This window comes from Corvus hawaiiensis, chromosome 30, assembly GCF_020740725.1.
Source record: "Corvus hawaiiensis isolate bCorHaw1 chromosome 30, bCorHaw1.pri.cur, whole genome shotgun sequence".
In the NCBI taxonomy this organism is placed as follows: Eukaryota; Metazoa; Chordata; class Aves; order Passeriformes; family Corvidae; genus Corvus; species Corvus hawaiiensis.
In genome coordinates, this window is record NC_063242.1 from 4,509,893 (window position 1) to 4,532,474 (window position 22,582).

Below are 22,582 nucleotides of genomic sequence, written 5' to 3' on the forward strand. Positions count from 1 at the left end.
TTTGTGTCCAGCACCAATCAGGACAGATATTTCAGTGATCATTTTGAGTTTCACCTCTGAGTTAGAAAAAAGGATGGTAAATCTTTAGAGGTATCTTAAGATTCAAACCGAACTTTCAGTATAGAATACTTTTGATCTGAAGAGGGACAAAACAGGGAAGGGGAGACTGCAGCACAGGCTGGGAGACCTGGCCTGCAGACACTGGCTCTGACACTCTCAGTGGCTCTGAACAGGATTTATGAGAGCTGAGGCAAAGGTACTGTATTCTCTTCCCCTCTGCTGTGATGAACGCAAAATTCTGACTCATTAGGTCAATTGCTTCTGCAACAATATTAATAAAATAGTAAATGAAGCCAAAGAGTAAACATTTTCCAGAAAAATGAAAAGCAGCAAGCATAAAGAAACTGCAACAACATGAGACACTTGCGGGCATGTGAACACTTGTGTGGACTTACTGCCTCTACATACCTCATGCTTATAATCATCTTCCCACCTTAAAAGAAAGAAATTACAGTATTAAGCTGCATTCTAAAAATTACCAAAACATTAGGTTTACTCATAGTATATAGAACCAAAATATTTCAGTTTCCAAATTTATATCAATTATCAATACTGGATATCTTTCTCTAAAAAGTAACAGTGTTTTAAGTATGCTGTAAAGATCCTTATTCTGACTGACTCTCAAAGAGATCAGTAGTACAGATTAACTTCTTCACAAATCAGCTAAAGAAGATGACTAAAACAATGGTGGGTTGGGCTTTTTCTTCCTATATAAACAGCTTTTTATAAAACCTACTCAGCCAATGATATTCCACATAGAATAGAAACAGCTTGAAATTTCAATTGCAATTTCTTTTTGGGTGCAGTATTTCAAAAGCCATAGCTACTATTTCCTCACAGACAAAAAAGAACAATTTACAGAAGAGGAATAAGTACAGAGGAAAGACAATATAAAATATTTTCCCCATATGTCATGATGTTTGCTACAGAAAAATAGATTTAAAAATCTCTTTTGATTTCCCTGTGGATGTAGTACTCTCACCTTGCTTTCTTCTTCTGTGGGGCTAGAAAATGAAAAAGAATTATTAGCAACATCACAAGGTTTGCACTGTTATTACTGCAACGGAAGCATTACACAAACAGAACAGTTACTGGCTGTGAAGTGGCTGCCGTTTCTGTAAAGGGCAGGATTCTGCAGCAGATGGCACATGCTGCCATCTTAGAAACCAGCAGTCATCCTTGATGAAAAGTCTGTGGGACACCTGAGCCCTAAAGGTTTTGCAGGGTACCCTACAGCATCGATGTTCTGGCAGCTGACTCCCACACAAGAAGCCTGTATGGAATAAACTGAGGTGGGCGTGTCTCCTCCATGCAAAAAAGTTACAAGGTTTGCACGTGGGTTTTTCCTGAGTAAATACCAGTGAACCTCAAAGCTGCATGTACAATCGTTAAGCCTCCAACAAGAACTTATGGCGGTTGGAATGTCTGACCATCTCATCTCTGTCAATGTATAAGCATGAGGAGGGAGGGAGGGAAGGAGGGAGGGAAGAAAAGCTCAACAAAACAAGGCGGTCTAAAAGAGTAACTATGCTTCAGAGAACCAGCTACTGCATGGTACATAACTTATCACTTCTTAAGCATTTATCAACACAGGTATTCCAGGATAAGCAACAGGACTTGTAATCATTCTCAGCCAAGTGACATCTTTGGCCCTACAAGATGAGGCTGAAAGACTTGTGTTACCATGCTGACCAGCTCCCGTTAACATGGGTAAAATGGGCTGATGAAGCTGTAACATCCATTTCATCGCTTGCACACTAGTACATGTCACCAAATGACCTTTCTTAATTCTATCTTCAAACTCATTCTCACTGTCAGAAGGGAGTTTTGAAATTTGCCAGTATGACCTATTCTAAAGACACACAGCTGCTAAACCTTTAACCATGATTTTCTTTGAAATAACCAGAGGGATTTTTTCTGGAATTCACTTGATGTTGATCCTATCATCTAACCACAGCAAACCTTTATATTGAAAGGCACAACGTTTTTGCAGATAACTTCCCTCCTGTCCATTTCTCCAGAGTTTCATATCCTATAGGACTGGGTGGGATCACTGTTTTTGATGATACAGATTGATATTTGACCTTGTCTTCCGCTTCTACAGAAGTCTGCTGACTTGACTGATGTCAGTTTACTCTGAACTGAGAATTACTGAGCTGATTCCTGGGTCACATTCCCTCTTCTTCACAAGAGACACAAAAAGAGATCAAAAAGATTATCCACCACCTTGTTTTGCAGACCAACATTAAAAAGTACAAGGCACAGAAGCCACCAATGATCAATCAAAAAGAAAAAAGGCACTGCTGTGGTAGGCTCCTACAGGAGCAGGATTCACACTGACAAATTCTGTTGATCTACGCAACTTTCACCCATTTCAATCAAACCTACCTTCCTTCTGGTATTAATACTAGGGTCAAAACGTAGCAAGGAGGTATTGCTTCAGATTGGCATCATTAAGGATTTATAGCACATCTACAGTAACAAAGGATGTAACTCAGCCATACAGTATGAGAGAAAATGTTTGGTTTATGTTTGTGGGTTTGGTTTCCATTGCTTGTTCCAATGGATTTGCTAAAGAACAGTAATTTCCACTTTCACCAGTGATTCAGCATTTAAGCCTTTTGATGACAGAAATGAGATGGAGGAGACTTTATCAATTTAGCCATCAAGTACCATTTTTCCATACTTTTTCACTTTCCTTGATGAGCAAATTACTGCAGGTATCACAAATACCTCCAGAACAAAGAAGTTAAAAAACATCTAAGGAAGACTGGAAGTCTGGCAATTTCCTTCTTTCCTCATTTCAAAAATCACAAAACCCAGAAACATTTCTGAAAACATTTCGTGGCATTATAAGTTGAGTGTTTTACATCAGTCAAACACTTTGAGTTCAACTAGTAAGGCAAATTAGGCCAAATATCAATTATATCAAATCTACTATACTCAAGAAATTCACAGACTTACATGAGGTAGTTGGTCTTGTGTAACCTTCAATCTAAAAACAGAAAAAGTTTCATATTAGACTTTCTGATTAAAATTTCATAAAAACAGTCTCTACAGCAACTGCCTTTAGGAAAGGAACAAGTACTTTTATTTATGTCTACGTAATTCAATTGGTTCCTCACACACAGATAGAGAATCCTGTAAATGTAACTGAAATTTGAGAGAAAATTTGCTTACATTTGAGAAAATTTAAGTTGCAAAAACTAAAAATTTTTGAAGTTAAAGTAATGAAATTTCTAAACCGCTGAATTCAGACTAAAGAATTTTCAATTTAAAACATCTAAAACCTTAAAAATAAAAAGCTTTGGCTTTTTTCAGACAGATTTCAATACTACTGCTCTTTTCCCCAGATTTTTCAGGGCAACTTTAAGTTAAGCCTTAGTTCAACTCACTACTACACTTCCTAGAAACACACACAAATTTAACAAGCTTTGCCAGCATTACTTTTAAAATTTACTATATCAAACATAAATGCACTGATAAAAGACACATTAACAGATACTTTACATTTACTTCCAATTACCTTATACATTTTTAATCCTTCACTCTTCTCTAGCTCTCCTGCTACGCGTCTGAAAAATGAGACTTTGCATTCTTTTACATCTGTCGGTTTTCTCCTAATTTTATCTGGAAATTCTTTAGACTGTAAATAAAACCAGCTTGAAAAGGTTAATATCAAAATATATCACAATATTAAAAAATTTACACATTTCACCATCTGGACAAGCTTCCACAAGACTGGTAAACATTGATTTGAACATTATGAGCTAATTTCTTCTCTGCAACACATCTAATCAAATTTTAGAGTTACTTCAGTAGGCTTCGAAACAAAAAATGGATACCATGCAAAGCTTACTACCAAAAGGACACACCCTCTGTACCAAATCCAGCAGTGCTATGGACATGCTGGGGAATAAAAAAGAATCACAATGTTTTAGGAAGCTGATCCTGAAAGCAATCCAAACACTTAGGAACCAACTTTGGAGCTGATACAGACAGGCAGCCCTGGACTGCACTGCCTCAATAGCTCCCAGCATCACAGCTCTTCATGTTGGTCTCACCCAGGGAGAGTCAACGATACTAGTACTGACAATTTATCATATGGGGGTTTAAACTTCACATGATATAATTATTTAGAAAAAAAAATAGAAGGGGAGTATTAGAAAGAAATTTTGATCAAAATGCATCAAAATTACTCACAATATATTCTCTTCTGTGTTTATATCCACTAAGATGCTCTATCATAGGTGCCATCTCTGTATTACACCCACACAGCCTGCACTCGTAACGTGGATCTTTTCTTCCTTCAAATCTGATTTCAACCACATGTTCTAAACCTGTAAAAGCAAGAGTTACAAATACCTCTATTTTACTACAGACTACTAAAAACAAATGTATTCTTTTCAATGCTGTTCATTAAATTCAAAATGAATGTATGAAATTATTCCATTTTCAGAATTTAACACTCCTTCAGGATCACTTCAATACTTCTTTAGATTTATTACCCACATCAGCTTAATTCATCTCTTTCCAATGTCTTGTTCTGAAAGGAAGTACACCATCTATGGATTTCCAAGCCCAACAAAAATATTTCATTACTAAATTATTTACTCCTGTCTGGGATATTTTTTCAAGAAACTAAGAAAGAGAATGAGAATAGGAAATGCCATGCAAATGTCTGGATTAAAAAACTGCATTTAAAATACTAATAAAACATAATTTGGAAAGTGTCCAAGTAAAAGCAGACGTAGGAAAGACATTAATCAGTTCACAAAACTGAATCTTTCATAATCTAAAAATGTTACATAAACTTTTAAGAATTACAAGAATGAAAATGGGATTTTTCTTCATTTTTCCTAGAAATTACTGAGACTATCCCTTAGAAGTAGTCAGAAATCTTCAAGTTTGAGGCTTATTACCCAGCATGAAAAGTTTTACTCTGAAAAGTTTGAACATAGTAAACTTAAAAGCAGTTTAAAACAAATAGGAAAACCCTGCAGCTGTTCCCTTATGTCATAATTTCCAGTACTCTCTATTAGTGATGGGTTGATCCCAGCCAGCAGCCAAGAACCACATAGTTGCTTGCTCACTCACATCCACACCCTTCAGCAGGGTGGGGAGAACACAGGAAGAACAAAAGCAACAAAACTCATGGACTTAAAGACAGTTTAGTAAGTTAAGGAAAGAGGGGTAAAAAAACCCCCAAACCAACCAGCATGCAAAAACCCATCGCTCACTTCCCCACAAGCAGACCGATACCCACCCACAGTCTCTGAACAGCCGCCTTGGAAGTTCAATCCCGCTTCCCCCCCTTTTTTTCTTTCTTTACCTCAACTGTGATTGCTGACATTACACGGTACAAAATATCCTTTGTGTCAGTTTGGGTCAACTGCCCTGGATGTGCCACCTCCCAGTCTCTTGCCCATCCCCAGCTTATTCAAGGGGTGAGGACCCAGAGTAACAAAACAGTCTTGATGCAGGTGCACTGCTCAGCAACAGGAAAAACCACTGTGGTGTCATCAAAACTGCTTCAGTCAAAAATCCAAAACATACAGGCTGCTATGAAGAAATTCAACTCCATCTCAGACCTGCTACAGTATTATACTGCTAAATCTTAACTCTGAAAATAAACTATCACCAAATGAACTGAAAGTGTTCTTGCAACCAGAGTGTTTTCTATTACAAATGCTTACAGTAAAGCATTAGTATTAAAAAGCCTAGCAATTTATTATGTGGAGTAACTACAAGACAAGGCACTGAACTGAGATATTTTCTGCTAAAACTAGGAAATTTGCTACTTAGGCCTTCATCAGAGAACCTATTTCTCTAGGCCACCAGTACACACTTGGAACACTAAGGCCGCTGACAAGTAGCCTTGCTTCTCTCCAAAGGGTTGGCTAATCTAGCAGTTAGAAAGAAAGCAAGTGTTAAAATTAATCTCATTTCTTTTAGTACAGCCAAGGACAGTGAGGAAAAATATTTCACTAAACAGAAACATCTGTTATATCCCACCAAATGGAAAGCCATAAAGAACCATGACTGAGGACAAGTCACCAGTCACATGAAGTCCAGCTGGAGGCCAGGAGGTAGCAGTGCACCCCAGGGGTCAGTACTGGGTCCAATCCTGTTCAAAACCTTCATTAATGATCTGGATGATGATGCAGGGCATAACCTCAGCAAGGCTGATGATGACACATAACTGGGAGGGATGCCCGATATACCAGAGGGTTGTGCTGCCATCCAGAGGGACCCTGAGTGACTGGAGCTGGGCTGGAAGCTCAGGCAGTTCAACAGCGGGAAGTGCCAAGTCCTGCACCCAGAGAGGAACAAGCCCAGGTACCAGTACATGCTGGGGGCTGGCTGGCCAGGAAGCACATAGGCAGGAAAAGACCTGGTGGACACCAAGTTGAAGATGAACCAGCAAAGGCTGATGGTATCCTGGGCTGCACAAGGAGGAGTGCTGACAGCAGGCTCCACCCAGCACCAGTAGGGCCATTCCTGGAGTGCTGTGTCAAGTCCTGGACTGCCCAGGACAAGAGATACGGACACATGAAGGGCCATGAAAGTGACGACAGTACTGGAGCATCTCTCCTATGAAAAAAGGCTGAGAGAGCTGGAACTGTTCTGCCTGAAGAAGAGAAGGTTCAGGGCTGATCATCACTGTGTATAAATACTTGAGGTGAGGGTGCAAAGAGGGAGCCGGGCTCTTTTCAGTGGTGCCCAGTGCCAGGACAAGAGGCAATGGCATAACTGAAACAGGAGATACTGTCTGAACTGTCTGACTGCAAGGGTGACTGAGCACTGGCACAGGTTTCCCTGAGAGATTTTAGAGCTGCTCACCTTGGAGATATTCAAAAGCCATCTAGTCATGGTCCCAGGCAACCTTCTCTGGGACTTGAGCAGGGGTTAAGACCAACAGAGGTCCCTTCCAACCTCAACCATTCTGTGATCTGGGAAAAGCTTCTTTACTTAGATGGCTCCTTCAGGAACAAGTTAACAGTTAAGGAGGCCTTTATAATACTCAGTGTAATAAACTAAAATTTAAAAGGTATGAGATAGGTAAGTTATTAAATACATTTACAGAAAATGAATCAGTAACTAAAATCCCACCTTTTATTTCAAAAGAAAGCCTTTTGGTCACAAATTCAAAGGCATACAATTTATAAAACAAAAAAACATACCAATTAGAGGTTCTTCTCTTCTCGGATCATTCATAAAATCCTTCAGACAGGTTATGTACCTTGTGAAGCCTCTCTTCACTGAAGTAAAAAATAAACACATAAATAGACATTACACATTAAGATCATAGACATTATGTGCAAACTATGTAAAGGAGTTTCTAATGGAGACTTTAATGAAGACAAAATTCATTTGCATTCTGAAATGCATAAGGAAAACAGGCAAGACCTCAGTCCTCCACAGAAAGATTCCAACACTTTGTCTTCCATAACAATTTTATACACAAGGATTTAATGTCTTCAAGAAAATAATCAAATAAGCAAAATGAGACTTAAAATACAGTTCAGTTTACTGAGGAAAGATACAAAGTTCACATTCATAGCATGTCCCAGACTGTGTCAGTTCTCACAAAAAAATAAAAGCCACCAACCTCCCCCTCCTCCCCTTAAAACTCTAATACTCATACAGCATTCTGGGACTGCTTGTTTGGAATCTGAAGTCCAAGAACTATACCGCCTTAAGGCTAACAAAGAACACAATCTCCACTAATACAGCAAATACCTTTTGCGTTCTGGGCAGCCCAAAGGCTGGACAAACACAGTAGGTATACTCCTGAGTCTGAACTAGCAGTGTTTCAATCAGGGCTCTATCTTGCTCCTCACTGAGTTTTAACAGATTGGTTTTTGCTCTGCCTAAAACAGTTCTAAAGCATTCCTGCTCAGCTTACACCACCAGCAGAATTCACCTAAATACACCTGCAAAACCATCTCAAAGAGTCATTAAGTGTATTCAAATGTTGGACATTATAAAAGAACATGATGAAGTGCTAAAATATGTATTTTTAATCTGAAAAAAAAAGTTCAGAAATAAAACTCATCTACCTAATTACACATAATTGACCAATGAATTACATAAGAGTAATTAACACTGCTAATTTCTTCAAATTGGAGCAAACGAATAGAAATACCACAAGCACTCAATGGTTACTGTATTCTTTCCCACTAGGATATCAGGCTATGGCTAAAAAAAACCCAACCACAACTTCACAAGAATAGGGAATTCATATTCATTCTTAAATATTCATTCCACTAGAAATATGCCTGTGCTTCCATCAAGTCAAACTCCAGAACTGCACACAAAGAAAAACTTCACTAAGTTCCAGAATTTAGTTAAAAAATCTCTTGCAATTTAACAGTGCTGGAAAATACCTCATGGGACACCTCCTGCCACAGAACAATGCTGCCTATTCCCACCAAAATTTCACAGTCTTGTTAAAATCTTTCCATGTTGTTTTCTTTGGGGTTTTTTTTTCGCCTGTGACAGCAGTAGCATAGTGCGACAGAGCTGACATGTAACAATTCAGTGCCACATACTTCATCTCCATAGACAGATTTTTATCAACATTTAAATGCCTTATGTCATTCTCATGCATTTGTGTGCCTGCGCAGTAGCTCAGTGTGAGCTGGTTATTCCCAAGATGACAGACAAAGGCACGTCATCTTTTGGACTTAATATGGACAGATACACGCAAAAAAAAGATAAAGGTCTCATCAAAGTGATGGCCATTCTCGTTTCCTAACATGCAACCAAATACTCTTGTCTTCGTATCATCTAAACAACCCATACTGTTCTTGGTTTATATGCTTTTGGTTTGTCATACTTTCACTGTATCATATGTGTACACTGAGCATGCTGCAAAATTTTTACTGAAAACTTCACCAACTAAAAAAATACTAGCTAGATTCACTAAGATATTGTCAGAGAATCATGAATATGTCTCAAGTTTGAAAGTCTTTCTGTAAAAATACTTGTAACTTCATATTCTCCTAAGAACTTTTTTTACATAAATTAACAAGTGCACAAAAGAAAAGCAATGGTTCAAATGTTTGGCAGCTTGCATCGCTTCTTTCTAGACCACCTGCTTTAGTCACCATTAAAATAAAACCACTGATTTCAAAGTTGCATTTGAAAAAGGCTGTTTATATTCAGCTACCTCGTCTGAGCACTCGATACTTCATTGGAGCTTGGACTGGAGCTGAAGGACCTAGGACAAGAGTTGGACAGTCAGACTACTTCTTCTCGTTTGCTTTTATTAAGTACTTAGTAGATCATTGAAACATGTTATGGAATTGAACAGTTATCTTCATTTTGCAGTTTAATATAGGCTCAGCATTCCATCTTGATAGTTTTCTTTTTTTAAATTCATTAAGTGCTCTAAGCACGTCTCCCATTCCACTCCCCTTGCCCCCAAACACAAAATACCAATCACATTAATCTCACAGAAACCCAGAATACTCAATTCTTATTTGATTTTTAAGTGCTTTTCATATTGGCCACTTATTCTAATTATTTTAACTATTCAATATCATGCATGACAATCAATCTGTGTTCCAGGTACCTGACAAAAGCTTCTGGTCTAAACATGCAGAGCCTAAACACAGTCCTAGACACAATTAATATAGTCATTAAACCACATCTTCTTTTACATAGGAGTCTGTATCTATTCCTAACCTCTCAGAGCTTCAGACTGAATGTTAAGATGTGTACTTAACACTCCTGTTGGAACTTCTCCCTTGCCCCACTCCCCCACAAATCCATAGACAGACACAAACCACCATGCTTTAATGATGTCAATATTTTGTAAGTCACAGCATTCAAGATTAAAACAGGGTGATATACTAATACTCATTTGATGGAAAAAGTAAAAGTTTAAGTTAAATTATTAATTATTTGCAAATGTAATTCGTAATTTTGAGGTAAAAGAAATTTTCAACAGTCATGGCAAACACAACGTTGCATACATAATTTTTTTTCCCCTTTCTGTGTAAGACAGGGAGTTAAGAGATAGGTGTTAAAGCTGTAAATCAAATCAAACAAACACTATGCAAACAACTCTGCAATATTAACATAAGGGAGGGGTATAAGAAAGCGTATCTTCCTCAATTCCTTAAAATAAATTATGCATCTTTTTCAGTTAAAAGCTTCAAAGTATCTGGTAGCAAGAACAAAAGAAGATCCCCAGGCATGCAGCAAGTACAACAATTACTCAACGTCAGAGTTGTTCAATTAGTGTCTGAAGCTCAAGTTAAGATTCCGGGCCCAGTATGTGCAGACAACATGGCCAAATGCTAAATGACATGAATAGGTATATGTGAAAAAGTGCTTTATTTTGTTTACTTCTAGGAACAAACTGAATTTACAGAGAATTGCACCAGAAGCAGTTCACAGCACATTCTACCTTAACATGGTTAGACTTTACAAATATGGTCAAGCTAAAAACCAAGTTGTAGCTGCTGCTATCACCAAAGGTAGCAGACTGGGGAGTTGAGATTTTTTCCCTTATTAAAAAAAAGAAAAAGCATCAAGTAAAAAACATTGCTGCCGCAGAATTTTAACAAAGCAGTTTTGATCTTGAAGACTCTCCCATTTAGCAATAGCAGGTTTCCAGGCTAACATTTAATTCATGCCTACTAGCCACACGGCTTTTAATGTTATCAATAATGTATTTCTTAAGCATCTCAAAACCAAACCAAAACAATATTTTCTCTAAAGCATACCAGACTGATCAATGAGCTGAAAATCAGCTGGTTTGCCAGGCTCAAAGGGAAACAAAGCAGCCTCCTGGTGTTCAGTAAGCAACAGAGTACCCCAAAGAGCAATTCCAGGGCCCACAACGATGCATCCCCAACCAGGTTACTGACATTGGTATTCATAGAAGACCCTCAGAAAATTCACAGGCAACAGTAATTTAGGGGATACAACCAATGCCACAGCTTTAGCTGAGTGGGATCTTGGGAACACTGAGATACTGCACAGGCCACTTACTGCAGAATATCGTATCCCCCATTATCTGGGACTTGTAAGGATGACTAGTATCATCCTTGTTCAGTTCAAGTGGGATGTAGAGAAAGCAGAGAGGGTCCAGCAAAGTGGCTACCATGACAAACAACCCAGGGCAAATAATTTATGAGAACAGGTTTGGGAGCTGGACTTCTTTAGTCTGGTGGAGACTAAGAGGAGATACACTAGCATGGATACCTGAACAGCAGTTACAAAGTGTCCAACCCTGTGGGGATGTGACAAAAGCATTAAAAAGTAGCAGCCAGAAATAGTTGCCTCAGGGGCAAAGATTAGATGTCAGGATAAAAATTCCTTTCTAAACAGCGGAGCAACTACAGACTGACTAATCACAGGTAGCAGACTCTGCCTGGGGAGATGTTCAAGGATTTGGCAAGCAAGTGCTGATCCAGCAGTGGCAGTAGTCCTGATTCAACCAGGAAGTTAGGAAATCACCTTATCAGTCTCAGGAAATCCCTTCCAACTAATTATTTTATTTAGTAAGAGCTATTTTCCAAATACTAGCTACGTACACAAACAAACAAACAAAACCCCCAAGAACAACAATTCCCAAAAAAAACCCCTTCATTTCAATATTCAATTACAGAGTGCTGAACATATAAAAGAAGAACAAAGAAACATCTGTATATGTATTTGTAATGCATACACATTCCTAATGACTGTCAGAAATATAAAGCCACGTTTCAAAACAAAAGGGCAGTTTCAGACACTGTCAATTCAGCTACTCAGCAGCAACAAGGATGTCCCGAGCTCAGAACTGCGGATTCCCTTTTGAATACAAAAGGGGAAGTGCACAAAGACACCAGATTCCATTGCAGAGAGGAGCTCTCCAAGAGAAAAGTAGCAAGGGTGTTGAAGTACTGTTCAATCTCATGCTTTATTATCACAGCTTCTGAAACATTTTCTCTTCTAGTCTTTAAGTCCGAACTTTCAAGCTTTTCCTCTGAAGATTTAGCAGTAGTTATACACCCCAAACCCACATTCTTAGCCATGTTTAACAAACACTGAGCATGGAGAGAGATTTTAAAACATATAAATCTCTTAAAACATTAAGCTAAAATGCTGATCAGAATACTGGTAAGGTTGTCACTGGTGAACACAATGCAGAATACACAACATTTGTGCCTTCAGTGGAGGAAGAACTTGTCATCACAGCTGTTTAACAACAGCAGTTTATCTTCAGACTGGATTCCTCTCCTCAACTCCATGTTTTACAGAACAACCATAATGAAGCTTTCCTCACTCATGGTGCTATTTACAGGTTTAAAGTTGAAGGATGTAGATGCAGATTAGTAGATCCAGTAGCTAAGCATATACAGCATCCCTTATTACACTTTTCATTTGTACTGCTGTAAGAGCAGTACAAACTACCTCTGCATCATACTGTAATGCAAGAAGAATTCCACAGGCTGTGAAAAAAAATTTCATTAAGCCGCTCCTCTTTGTGCCATATTCATTTCACAAACAAAGCTAGGCAGCCTATAAAGGGCTTTAACAGAGCTCATGCTCTAGATTATGCCTCTTGCCTGACCTCACGAATGGAAACCACTGCATTTTGTTATTGCCCACTAAATGTTTGCCTAATGTGTATACTGGCATTGCCCCATCATTTAATGCCTCTTGCTCAAAGCAAAAAGCTTCCAATACTTTTCTATTTTGGCCAATAGATCCCAGGGGGAAAAAAAGCAATGTTCAGTTTCCTCCCTTCTTTATCCCCAAACAAAAGGGCAACTACCTTAAAAAGAGGGGAAAGAAGTATTCCATCTGTCCAATTATATCACCGTACAAAGGAATCACATGACTGAACTTTATACACTCAGCTGAGCTTTGATTTAACTCTTAGTAAAGTCTCAGAACTCCAGCAACTTCTATTTCCATGTCTTCTATTACGCTGCTCTCCTCTGAACTGCTGAAGACAGGAAAAAAAAACCCAACCCAAAACAATTCAAGATATTCAATTCTGTCATTATCACAAAAATAGCTTGTGGATAGTTTTGCCATATGGAAACTCACTTGGTAAGTAGATGCCTTTCTTAGGCAAAGTGGAACTCCTCCAAAAACAAATATCTGGAATCAGATGCATTTCCTCACTTAATTGACTTCAAACCAAACATGATTGTGCAGTCACACAGGTTACATACACTCACCACTTCTGGATTATCAAGTAACTTTTGATGAGTTCAGAAAGGATATATGGCATATCCCATTTGAAAACGCTGAGAATCCAAGTAATCAGTCTTTTAAAATTTTGGTTTACCAATGGCAGCAGCATTGGAGGTATTCTCCCTACTGACAAAAGAATTTTTAAAATTCTGCAGCAAGGAAGAAAATGCAGGTGTTGGTGTAAAATATTCTAAATACGCCAAGCCTCATCCTCTGAAGTACCTGTTCCTTTTTAGACAGTGTGCAATCCAGATATTTGCCAGGTATTGTCCCGAATGATTTCCAAGAAAACTCATCCTTCACTTTCACAACATTTTTTTCCTGGTTCTTTGAACTGCAACTCTGTGAACATGCTGTCACATTTCCATCTCACTGGAATATTTGATAGCATGAACATTAGAACAAAATTGCAGATCCAGCAACAAAAGCATCTCATTAACTTGTATACTGAAATAAAATTTGATTCGTACTTTACATAGTGCACCTAATTTAAGAATATCCATACTTCCATGCTCATTCACAAAACTTTACTACTAAACTGCATAAATGCAGTGTATTTTCTGTTCATGCTTACTTCATATGTCTACAAACAGTAGAAAAAAAACCCCAGCTATTTTATATGAAAAATAAAGGCTAGACAAATTCATAATTTATTCTCTTATATCAGTGAAAGAACACAATGAATTTACTGGATCTGCTGGATCTTGAAGGAGAATTATTTATATAACTGGTAATATGTCCATGGGAGAGTTCAAGAAGTTCTGCATATATATTGACTACATAATTCTGCATTGCAGTTCCCAACACCCCTGAAAGCTTACTTAGGCAAAAAGCTTTTGTCCTTGTAAAAAATCCAAACCAGCACAACTGAAACAAATAAATTTCATCAGGCTGAATTTCAGCCTCTTTGGACAAATAAAGCCTACCAGTGGCTTGCAAATTGACCTCCCACATCTTAATCTTCCGTGAAGCAGAATGCAATATTGATAAGAGTAGGATAAAGGAGACATGAATAGTATGTATAATAATTTTTTATTAGAAGTAAGTTGCTGATTGCTTCAAAGTGATTGTTGAGGCAGAGAACTTTCTGGATAAAAGCACATCTTGCAATGCTTCTGACAGGAGTCCCTGTGATGCTGGGATTCCTCTAGAAGTTAGAGGGAACTTGCTTACCAAAGCTTCTAGATTCTTCACTTTAATAATCAGATACTTCGACTTCTTGTTCTGCAGGATACATCCCAGCTGAAAGACTCCACATCATCCACATTTTCAAAGATACAGTATTTGTAGCATGCACATATTCTTAATCCAAACTGTTCATGGAACACTGAGATTGTAGTACATACAGTACTGTTTTCTAAAGTCACAGGTCTTTGCAATAGGCTCCTGCACTGCACCACACTTTTCTCAGTCTTGCTGCCACAACTTCTGTCACTTACTCAAGTCTTACTTTCTGTCCCATGCATCCCATACATTATTCCTCCAAAACCAGACTTCATGATCTTGAAGAAAGAACCTCTTCACTTAATGAGTATTACTTTTAATGATCATTTCTGACAAGAAATTTAAAGAAATCTGTAGAAAGTGTCTTCCACTAAAAGCCTTTGACCAGAGCCACACAAATCTGTTCTTGTTGCTGAGGTACAAATACAATTTTGTAGCGCTTGAATCCACTGGACTTTGAGAAGATTTTTAAGTTTTCACAACTTTTCAAATTCTGTCAGAGAGCTTCATTACCATGTAGCAGTCATGGCTTCTGAGGCAAAATCTCGTAACTGTTCTCACACTTAAATGACATGTCTTGCACTAATTCCCTTATCAGCACAAAACCATGAGAGCAGCTAATGAAGCCCAGTCTCTCAGAAAAGGGCCTCTGACCAGTGTTTTCCCAGATCATTCTTGTGTGTTGATTCTTCAGGGTCCAGTAAGTAGTGAGCTCAGCCTGCAGCACTTCCCTCAGTACAGGACTGACACTGCCACTCTTCTCTGTGCAGATGGGTATTTTCAGGCAGCCTTGATCAACTTGGTTCAAAAAGGCTGAGAGGTTCAAAAGACACTGGGGAACAGATGATAAAGGTGGAATGTAAGCCTTGTTTCTTGTGAGAACACGCTAAGAAGATAAAGTAGAAGTGAAAGGCTTGTTTCTTGTGTGACTGACTGTATAACCATTTTGGTTTTTTATTATCTCATTGATTTTTATCAGTATTCCCACATCTGCTTATGCCTCTGCTTCCTGTACATCATCATAAGTAGTTTAACAAGATTTTCATTTCCACTGTGAGCTAGGTATATACCACATCTTCACCACAACTCTCATTTTCATTGACATAGGACAGCCTGGATTCACATTCTCAGTTTCTGGGGGAAAAGACACCCCGAGGACTGAATTCACCTTGAATATATCTTCGCTCCTCCAAGTTCACTACAATAAAGAGAGGCAGAACATTCCTGTGATGCAGCTAAGCAGCTTCAGCACTGGTAGAGCTGCATCTGCAACAGCGCTGTGTTAGCCTGCTGATTTAGCTCCTTAGCATTCTGCCTGAAGCTTAGCAGTGAGTGCATCAAGCTGACAGACAAGTGGGAGACAGTTTAGCCTGGGAAGGTGAGAAACTAAAACGCTGACTATACATCCCTCCACTAGACAGATATATAAATATTTATATGTGAAAAGGCATAATTAAGGTTTCATATGCTAAAACAATTCTTTGCTCAGCAGTTCACTAGACAGAAATCTCAGAAGAATGTTCAGCATATAAAGAGAAACACGGTTATAGGCATATAAATCAGCAAATGCAAATACCTGAACTATTACAAAAGCAACAAACATTAAATCCCCAAGCAATACCTATCCCTAGGAGGCTGGAAGAAAAAAGAATTATACTTACAATAGACAGTCCTGCGTCTCAGGGCTTTCTCTCGCTTTAATTATGAAGATGCAAGTCATCCCAAAATAAAATAAGAAAAAGAAATTAATGTGCTGCAACATTCGAAGGAAAAACCCAGCACTTCCTGAGAAGCTTTTGCAGATAAATTGCATTACAGGCCAAAGTTTCCATTGTCAAATAGGAAAAGTTAGAGCCTTTATGATTTTCTGCAAAAGCTGGAAGTACTGACAAAGCTGTACTTTCAGTTAACACACGGTTACTTTCAAGAAAGCCCTGTTATTTAATGAAGTTTTAAGAGATGATTATGGCTTGAAACACAACATCTGAAGGATGCCAGGAAAACCTCAAGCTCTGTATGATTACAGCTTCTAAGTTTTCAGAAGGTGTAGTTCCAATAAAAAAATAAGAAAAAAAAAATCCCACCCCAAAAGGAAAAACAAACCAACTAAAAGCAGCTCCCCCAGCATTTTGAGTGGATTTGGTTAAACCTTAAGGCTAGCCAAATCTCATGTAAGAGCATTCATATCATGACGAACAGGGAAAGTGTCTTTCACTGGATGAATCCAGAGCAGATGATTGCTTTTTGGCAGAATCTAAAGAAAAGAGGAACTTAAATTTCCATTTAATAGCTAAAGCAATCCTGACTCATTTTGAGAATTTTCTGGCAAGTAAACACAAACTTGTACTTTACAAGAATGAAACAGTAAGTGTGATCATTCTACCAGTACAGCAGCTGTCTGTCCAGTGCAGTCCATGGAGTTAAGTGCTGTATTTTCCGTATTCAGTGGCATGGAAGATATGCTGGACATGGGTGTGACAATTCAATAGGAAGCAAGACTGATACAATAACTAATTGTTTGAGAAGCCAAGTAGCTGTACTTTCATGGCAGTTATAAGATAAGGAAGTTACCTAAGTCCCAGAATTGCCACAGACAGAGGATGGTTTTGTATAAGCTCAGCAGGATTCCATAAGCTTAGAAATAGACACAGTGTTCCTTGCAGTTACACTATTCCAAGTGCTTTTGTTGCTCCTCCAGTTTTACAACAAACAGCTGCTAACACCAAATTTTTCAGACAAGCGCAGAAAACATTAGCAACTGTGAGCTGCTGCTCAAAGAGAATGTCCTCCTGACTATTTTCAGACAATCAACTTTGACTTTGACTGCACCTGGGGTACTGCTTTTGTCAGTATTAGAAATGGAGTTTCACAATTGAAGCTAAGGGGTCCATTTTACTTGTGATCCCTGTTACTAGATCAGAAATCAAGATTCTCACACATTAGGTAAGAAACTTATTCTCTGTTCTGGTTCAGGGATTGGAACAGCTGTTTTTGAGCTAAGACTATGAAAAGTTAGAGTAACTTTTAGCAAAGTGTCTAACTTTGAGAAGCCAAAACTCAAAACCTGCTGGTTTTAAAGGTTCAAACCTTCCGTGCACACTGTAATCTGCACGAACTACTGCATAAGTAGTTGTCCACACAATTCAAGTTCACAGGTTATCTAATAGAACAGTTTCAAGTGCATAGTTAAGTATTACATGAACATAATTTAGTTTTTCCTTAAAAATATACAATCTTGAAATATATCAGTTAGATATACGAGGATATGCATGGAAATTCTACCAGCTTATAATAAGCAAATCAAGTTTCAGGGGGTTGTTTGTCTTCTGTTTGGTTTTTCCCCTCAAAAAGAAATCTTCACAATTTAAGTTTCTCTGGAGCATGAAGATATGCTGAACACAACAGCATGCTTTTTGAGACCAAATATAAACAATCCGACAGTAAGGTAATTTTCTGTAACTAGCTATATTAGCATTCCAAGTATTAACCCAAATACATCTGATTGAAATCCTTGTTACACAGCAACGGTTGATTTTACTGCCACCAGAAAGGACAGAAAAGTTGCCTGTATATTAGGTATTTCAACCACAGGTTCTGATGCACAGCATTCAGGGGTAAGAGGTAGAAGAAGTGAGAACACTGAAACGGTGAAGACAAAGACTAACAGCTCTCTTCACATTTGAACATTCCTTGTTTCTAATGAGCCTGTAGAGTCTCGAATATGGATTTTTCTCCTTTTGGGACATGGCAGGCATTTCTACCTAAGTCCAGATTTGAAGGGAAGCGAGAAACCTTGAATCTTTGATAGAACCAGAACAATCTTCATCTGTGTTCCAAATACAGTTCACAAAACAGACAGTGCTCTTCTGCTGATGCCATACCTGCAAAGGGCTGTTCAAAATACATGGAAAAGAGATGTTCCACACTAGGATTTCCTTTCTAGCAAACTGAGCTATAAAACTAATGCATATTTACAAAAACAGAATAAATTACATCACATACCACCATATTGCAGGTATATACAGAGCAGGTGTATTTTATTTGGAGACTGCTGTCCCAAAAAGCCTAGATTTTTCCTCAGCTGTGCAAAATAAAAGGCCAAACAAATCCACCTTTCACACATTATATCCCCCATTACTCTCACAGGCTTGGTTCAAGTAAAAGAATCAGTAAATGCATATAAATGTTGTTTTCTAAACATTTTATCGTAATGGCCAAAACTAAAATTCAACTGTTTTTCAAAGTATCCAATACCAGCCAGCTCCAATTTTCAGAGCCATGAATTATACACACATCTGTGAATATTTTGGCTAAGTCACTGTCCACAACTCCCCATCCCATTAATACTTGTTCTGCAATGAAACCACAAACCCCACCATTATGCAACTATACAGAGGTCACACAGCACTCAATGCACAAGATCCACACAGCCTTGTGCTGTGATCATGCCAGCCACACAATCTTTTGGCCATCAGCACCTTTTTGACAAGGGTTTGGCCTTATGAAATAACAGCACTAGAAAAAAACTAGACATGAAAGGTATGAAGAAACAACCTAAATAACTATCTTATGTACCTACTCAAAATCCAGAATAACCAAACAAAGAGATAAAATAGCCATGTACACTGAAAGTCAGCTGAAGTAGTCCTACAAATCCGTCAGATAGACAAGCTTTACTACTGCAGCTACTCAAAATAACACATTTTACTTTGAATGTGGAAATAGGAAACACAGGCCAGTGAAATGAGAATCATTTCACATATGTAGCACATGTTTACATTTGTTTCTTGAAATTTTCTTAATGACTGTCCTTCTGATGAAGGGCTTTTTCTTGCATTTTTGAAACACCTTCTAGTGGCAGACAAGCACAGAGTATCTTTAACAATGCCATTTTAAAAACAAATGGGCAACCGATACGAAAAAAAAAGCAATCTGACTAAAGTCATAAAAAATGACTGATGGGTTGGCCAGGCCAATATTGTGATTTCGGAAAAGAACTACTGCCTTCTCCATCTTGTTATGTTGTCAGGACATCCTGTGGTATTATTTTGAACAGGAACTCCTCCAGTAAAGAACAAACTAAGAGCTGTTCAGTATCTACACCTACCCTGCATCAAAAAGAAACATAGGCTCAGGACTTCTGTAGTTATTCCAAACCTAGTGGTACAAAACCCTGAAATCACCCTGAGTTCTGACCTTTTTCCACCAAAACGCACAATAGATTTCACAATTTAAAGAAAGAAATTTGAGATAATTTAAGAGAATAATGATGCAATCTTGGAGAGTTATTCCTACAGCAATGCAGCCGTGTTACTGACCATGACTCCGCACACAACAGAGTTCACATCTAACAGAAATCCAGTTTTCAACCTGCCCTACTCTTGTTTGCTATCACCTCAAAGACTTCATTGACACAAGAACTTTGACTGATATAGCCCAGCATACATCCAAGCGTGAAACAGAAGGAAAACTATATGCAGATTTTCTAAGAAAATAAATGCTGGTTTTTCTACTTTTTAAGGGAAAACCAGCAATAATTAGATTGCTAAGAAGGTTGGCTAAGGAAAAAAAAAAGGAAACAACCACAAAAGCAAAGGAATTCTTTGCATCAGCAGGAATATTTTACAGGATATGAAAAATACTACTGTACACTTCTACTGGATCAACAGGGACCAAGACTCAACCCTGGGATGAAAAAAAAAAAAGGAGTTGGAGAAAGCAGAGCCACTGACTCAAATAAGAATCAATGCTATTAAAGTGATCAGCAAAGAGATACCAGAACACTATTAATCTGTCTGAATAGCAGAGGTGGGGAGATGCACCTCATCTCCAACAAAAAAGAAGAGGGTACACAAACACTTGAGAAAGGCAGTTTTGCTGTTAGTCTCTAACATTCCAGGAAAAACAAAATGTCATTAAGAGAAATCAGAGCAGGTTCTTCAGTGCTACAACAATACAACCTGATGGCAGCAGAGGAGTACAGACAACTGACTTATGTCTCACTTTTACAGACTGAGAATGTCATGGAATTATAAACAAAGACAATAATCAGCCAATCAACAGCCAAAGGTTCTGTCACACAGCATTTGTAAAAGCCTCATCTCTAAACACACCCTTACAGAACGGTACTTAACTATATAATGCCTTTGCTTGTCTTGTGCTTAAACCAGTGAGTTGTTACTGAGATGCTTCAAACCAACAGACGTGTCAGACTGGCTAGTTTATCTGTGTAACTCCTTCAGGAAATCCGAACTGGTGCTACTATCAAAGTAAAGAGTAAGCTCATTTTATTCAAAGTACAGGTGAGTTATATAGACGTGGAAGACAGAACAGCACTTTTACCAACTGCATCAGAAAACAGAAGGTTGAATTCTTTCACCACCTGTGGCTCCCGTGTAAATCAAACGTTGATTTCACAATTAGCACACAATTACCTTTAGGTACGGCTGATGTTTCAAGTTACCTGCTGCACAAAGCAGAGTTGTGAGATTCCCACCTCATCTTTTTCTTGAGATATTTCAAGAAAATTACTGTTACAAATCTACCAGTAAGTTAGATAAGCACATGAAGCCGCGTGAAATCAAGCACTGAACCTTCATGAGTCCCGGATTTACAATTAAATCTGCATATACATTTAATATGGAAAAAGTTTACCTTTCTATGCTTTGCACCACGATAGTGTGACTGAAGACTGATAGCACACATACATGAAATTTTACAAACCTGAAAGAGAGAAATTGAAAGCACATCTTCAGTTATGCTACGAATATTCCACCGCTGGTGAATTATTAATACGAAATACATCCATTTCTACAAAGTAACCGTGTAATTCTCAATGTCTTCTTTGGCTCATACAGTACAGTTTGCATGGCTTTTAAGAGAGCAGCATACCACTAAAATGACCAGAAATAGTATGCAAACCTGTTCAAACGATACTTAAATACGTGTTTAAATAAATCAGGTGGTAAGAAGTTTTTAAGAGCCTCCCCCTTCTCTGCTACCGGCACTTTCTGAATTCTTAGTCTTCTAAACTTCTCCAAACTGGAAAGCCAGCAAAAAGGGATGATCGTGCAGGGACTAGAAAGGAACACCGGCAAAATCATGCCCTACAATAACTGCAACTCCGTTCACTGTTCACTCACAGCTACAGTAAAGGGACCAGAAAAACAATGGAGGAAGACACATGAATTTCTTTAAGACCCACAGGCACGCATATACCACTGCAATAATTAACAGAAGACAATACAGACGTACAAATATTTCTTACTGTCTTTAGCTTTTAAAAAAGCAAAGACTAATGCATGCTAGTATTGTCTGTTCCCTTTAGATACCGTCGCAGAACTTGAATGCGCCAGGAAAACATTCAGTGCTACAATAGTACAGCACTGACAAATTTAACACGGTCTGACCCGGAGCTGCAGCTTTTAGAGATAAATGAGCCTTTGCGGCCGCCTATCAGAAACCCTCAACAGAGACTGGAAAGCCTGCAATGAACCATTGCACCATTAAGAACCATTACACCGCACCTGTGACTGCTCAAGAACAACCTGAATTCATCGAATCCTGAGACCAGCAGCTCTCCCAGGGACCGGCCACGTTATTCTCCACATTACAGACCCCCTCGCTCCTGGCTGCCCACCGCGCCTGGCTCAGCTCCCCGCGTCCCCGACCCCCGCACACCTTCCAGTGCCTGTCCTCGAGCACCCGGGCTGAAAACCCACCAAAGAAACCTACTCACTTCGCAGTAGAAGTGCTTTTTTTCAGGCTCCGCTTTGCCATCTTCTGCCTTAACTTCCTCAGCTACGGCGCTCATCCTGCACGGCCAGCGAAAAAAAAAAAAATTTAAAAAAAAAATAAATAAAACCAACTCTTGTTCACACGGTGCTTTCCAGCGACCAGCTGGGGCAGGAGCCACGCCTTGGGAGGATGAGCCGGGTTATTATTTTGCTATTTAAGCGCTATTGTTTTATTTCGTGGCTCAATCCACATCTTCCGTCGCCGGCGCAGCCGCAGAGCATCCGGGAGCTCGCGCCCGCCGCGCCCCCCACCGCGTTCGTCACTTCCGTCACCGCCGCAGCCACGCCCCCAGGCCGTT

The 22,582-nt window shown here is 38.8% G+C and overlaps 1 protein-coding gene across 7 annotated transcripts in view; it reads right to left on the reverse strand.

The window, feature by feature from the left end:
* The window catches only part of LOC125318493, a 28,546-nt gene extending 6,025 nt beyond the window's left edge, over positions 1–22,521 (reverse strand). The window contains exons 1-10 of one of the 7 annotated variants that reach the window (XM_048289277.1): positions 22,226–22,521; positions 21,142–21,210; positions 16,149–16,182; positions 9,236–9,286; positions 7,245–7,322; positions 4,264–4,400; positions 3,587–3,706; positions 3,025–3,055; positions 1,043–1,064; positions 469–493 (exon numbers count right to left, since the gene is read on the reverse strand). In XM_048289277.1, coding sequence (XP_048145234.1) covers positions 469–493; positions 1,043–1,064; positions 3,025–3,055; positions 3,587–3,706; positions 4,264–4,400; positions 7,245–7,322; positions 9,236–9,286; positions 16,149–16,182; positions 21,142–21,210; positions 22,226–22,300 — 642 coding nt within the window. In that variant the 5' untranslated portion in view covers positions 22,301–22,521. Of the gene's footprint in view, positions 1–468; positions 494–1,042; positions 1,065–3,024; positions 3,056–3,586; positions 3,707–4,263; positions 4,401–7,244; positions 7,323–9,235; positions 9,287–14,436; positions 15,320–16,148; positions 16,183–21,141; positions 21,211–22,225 lie in introns of those variants that run through there. The other 6 variants (XM_048289279.1, XM_048289278.1, XM_048289282.1 and 3 more) reach the window with 6 other exon arrangements.
* Positions 22,522–22,582: the final 61 nt, after the last annotated feature.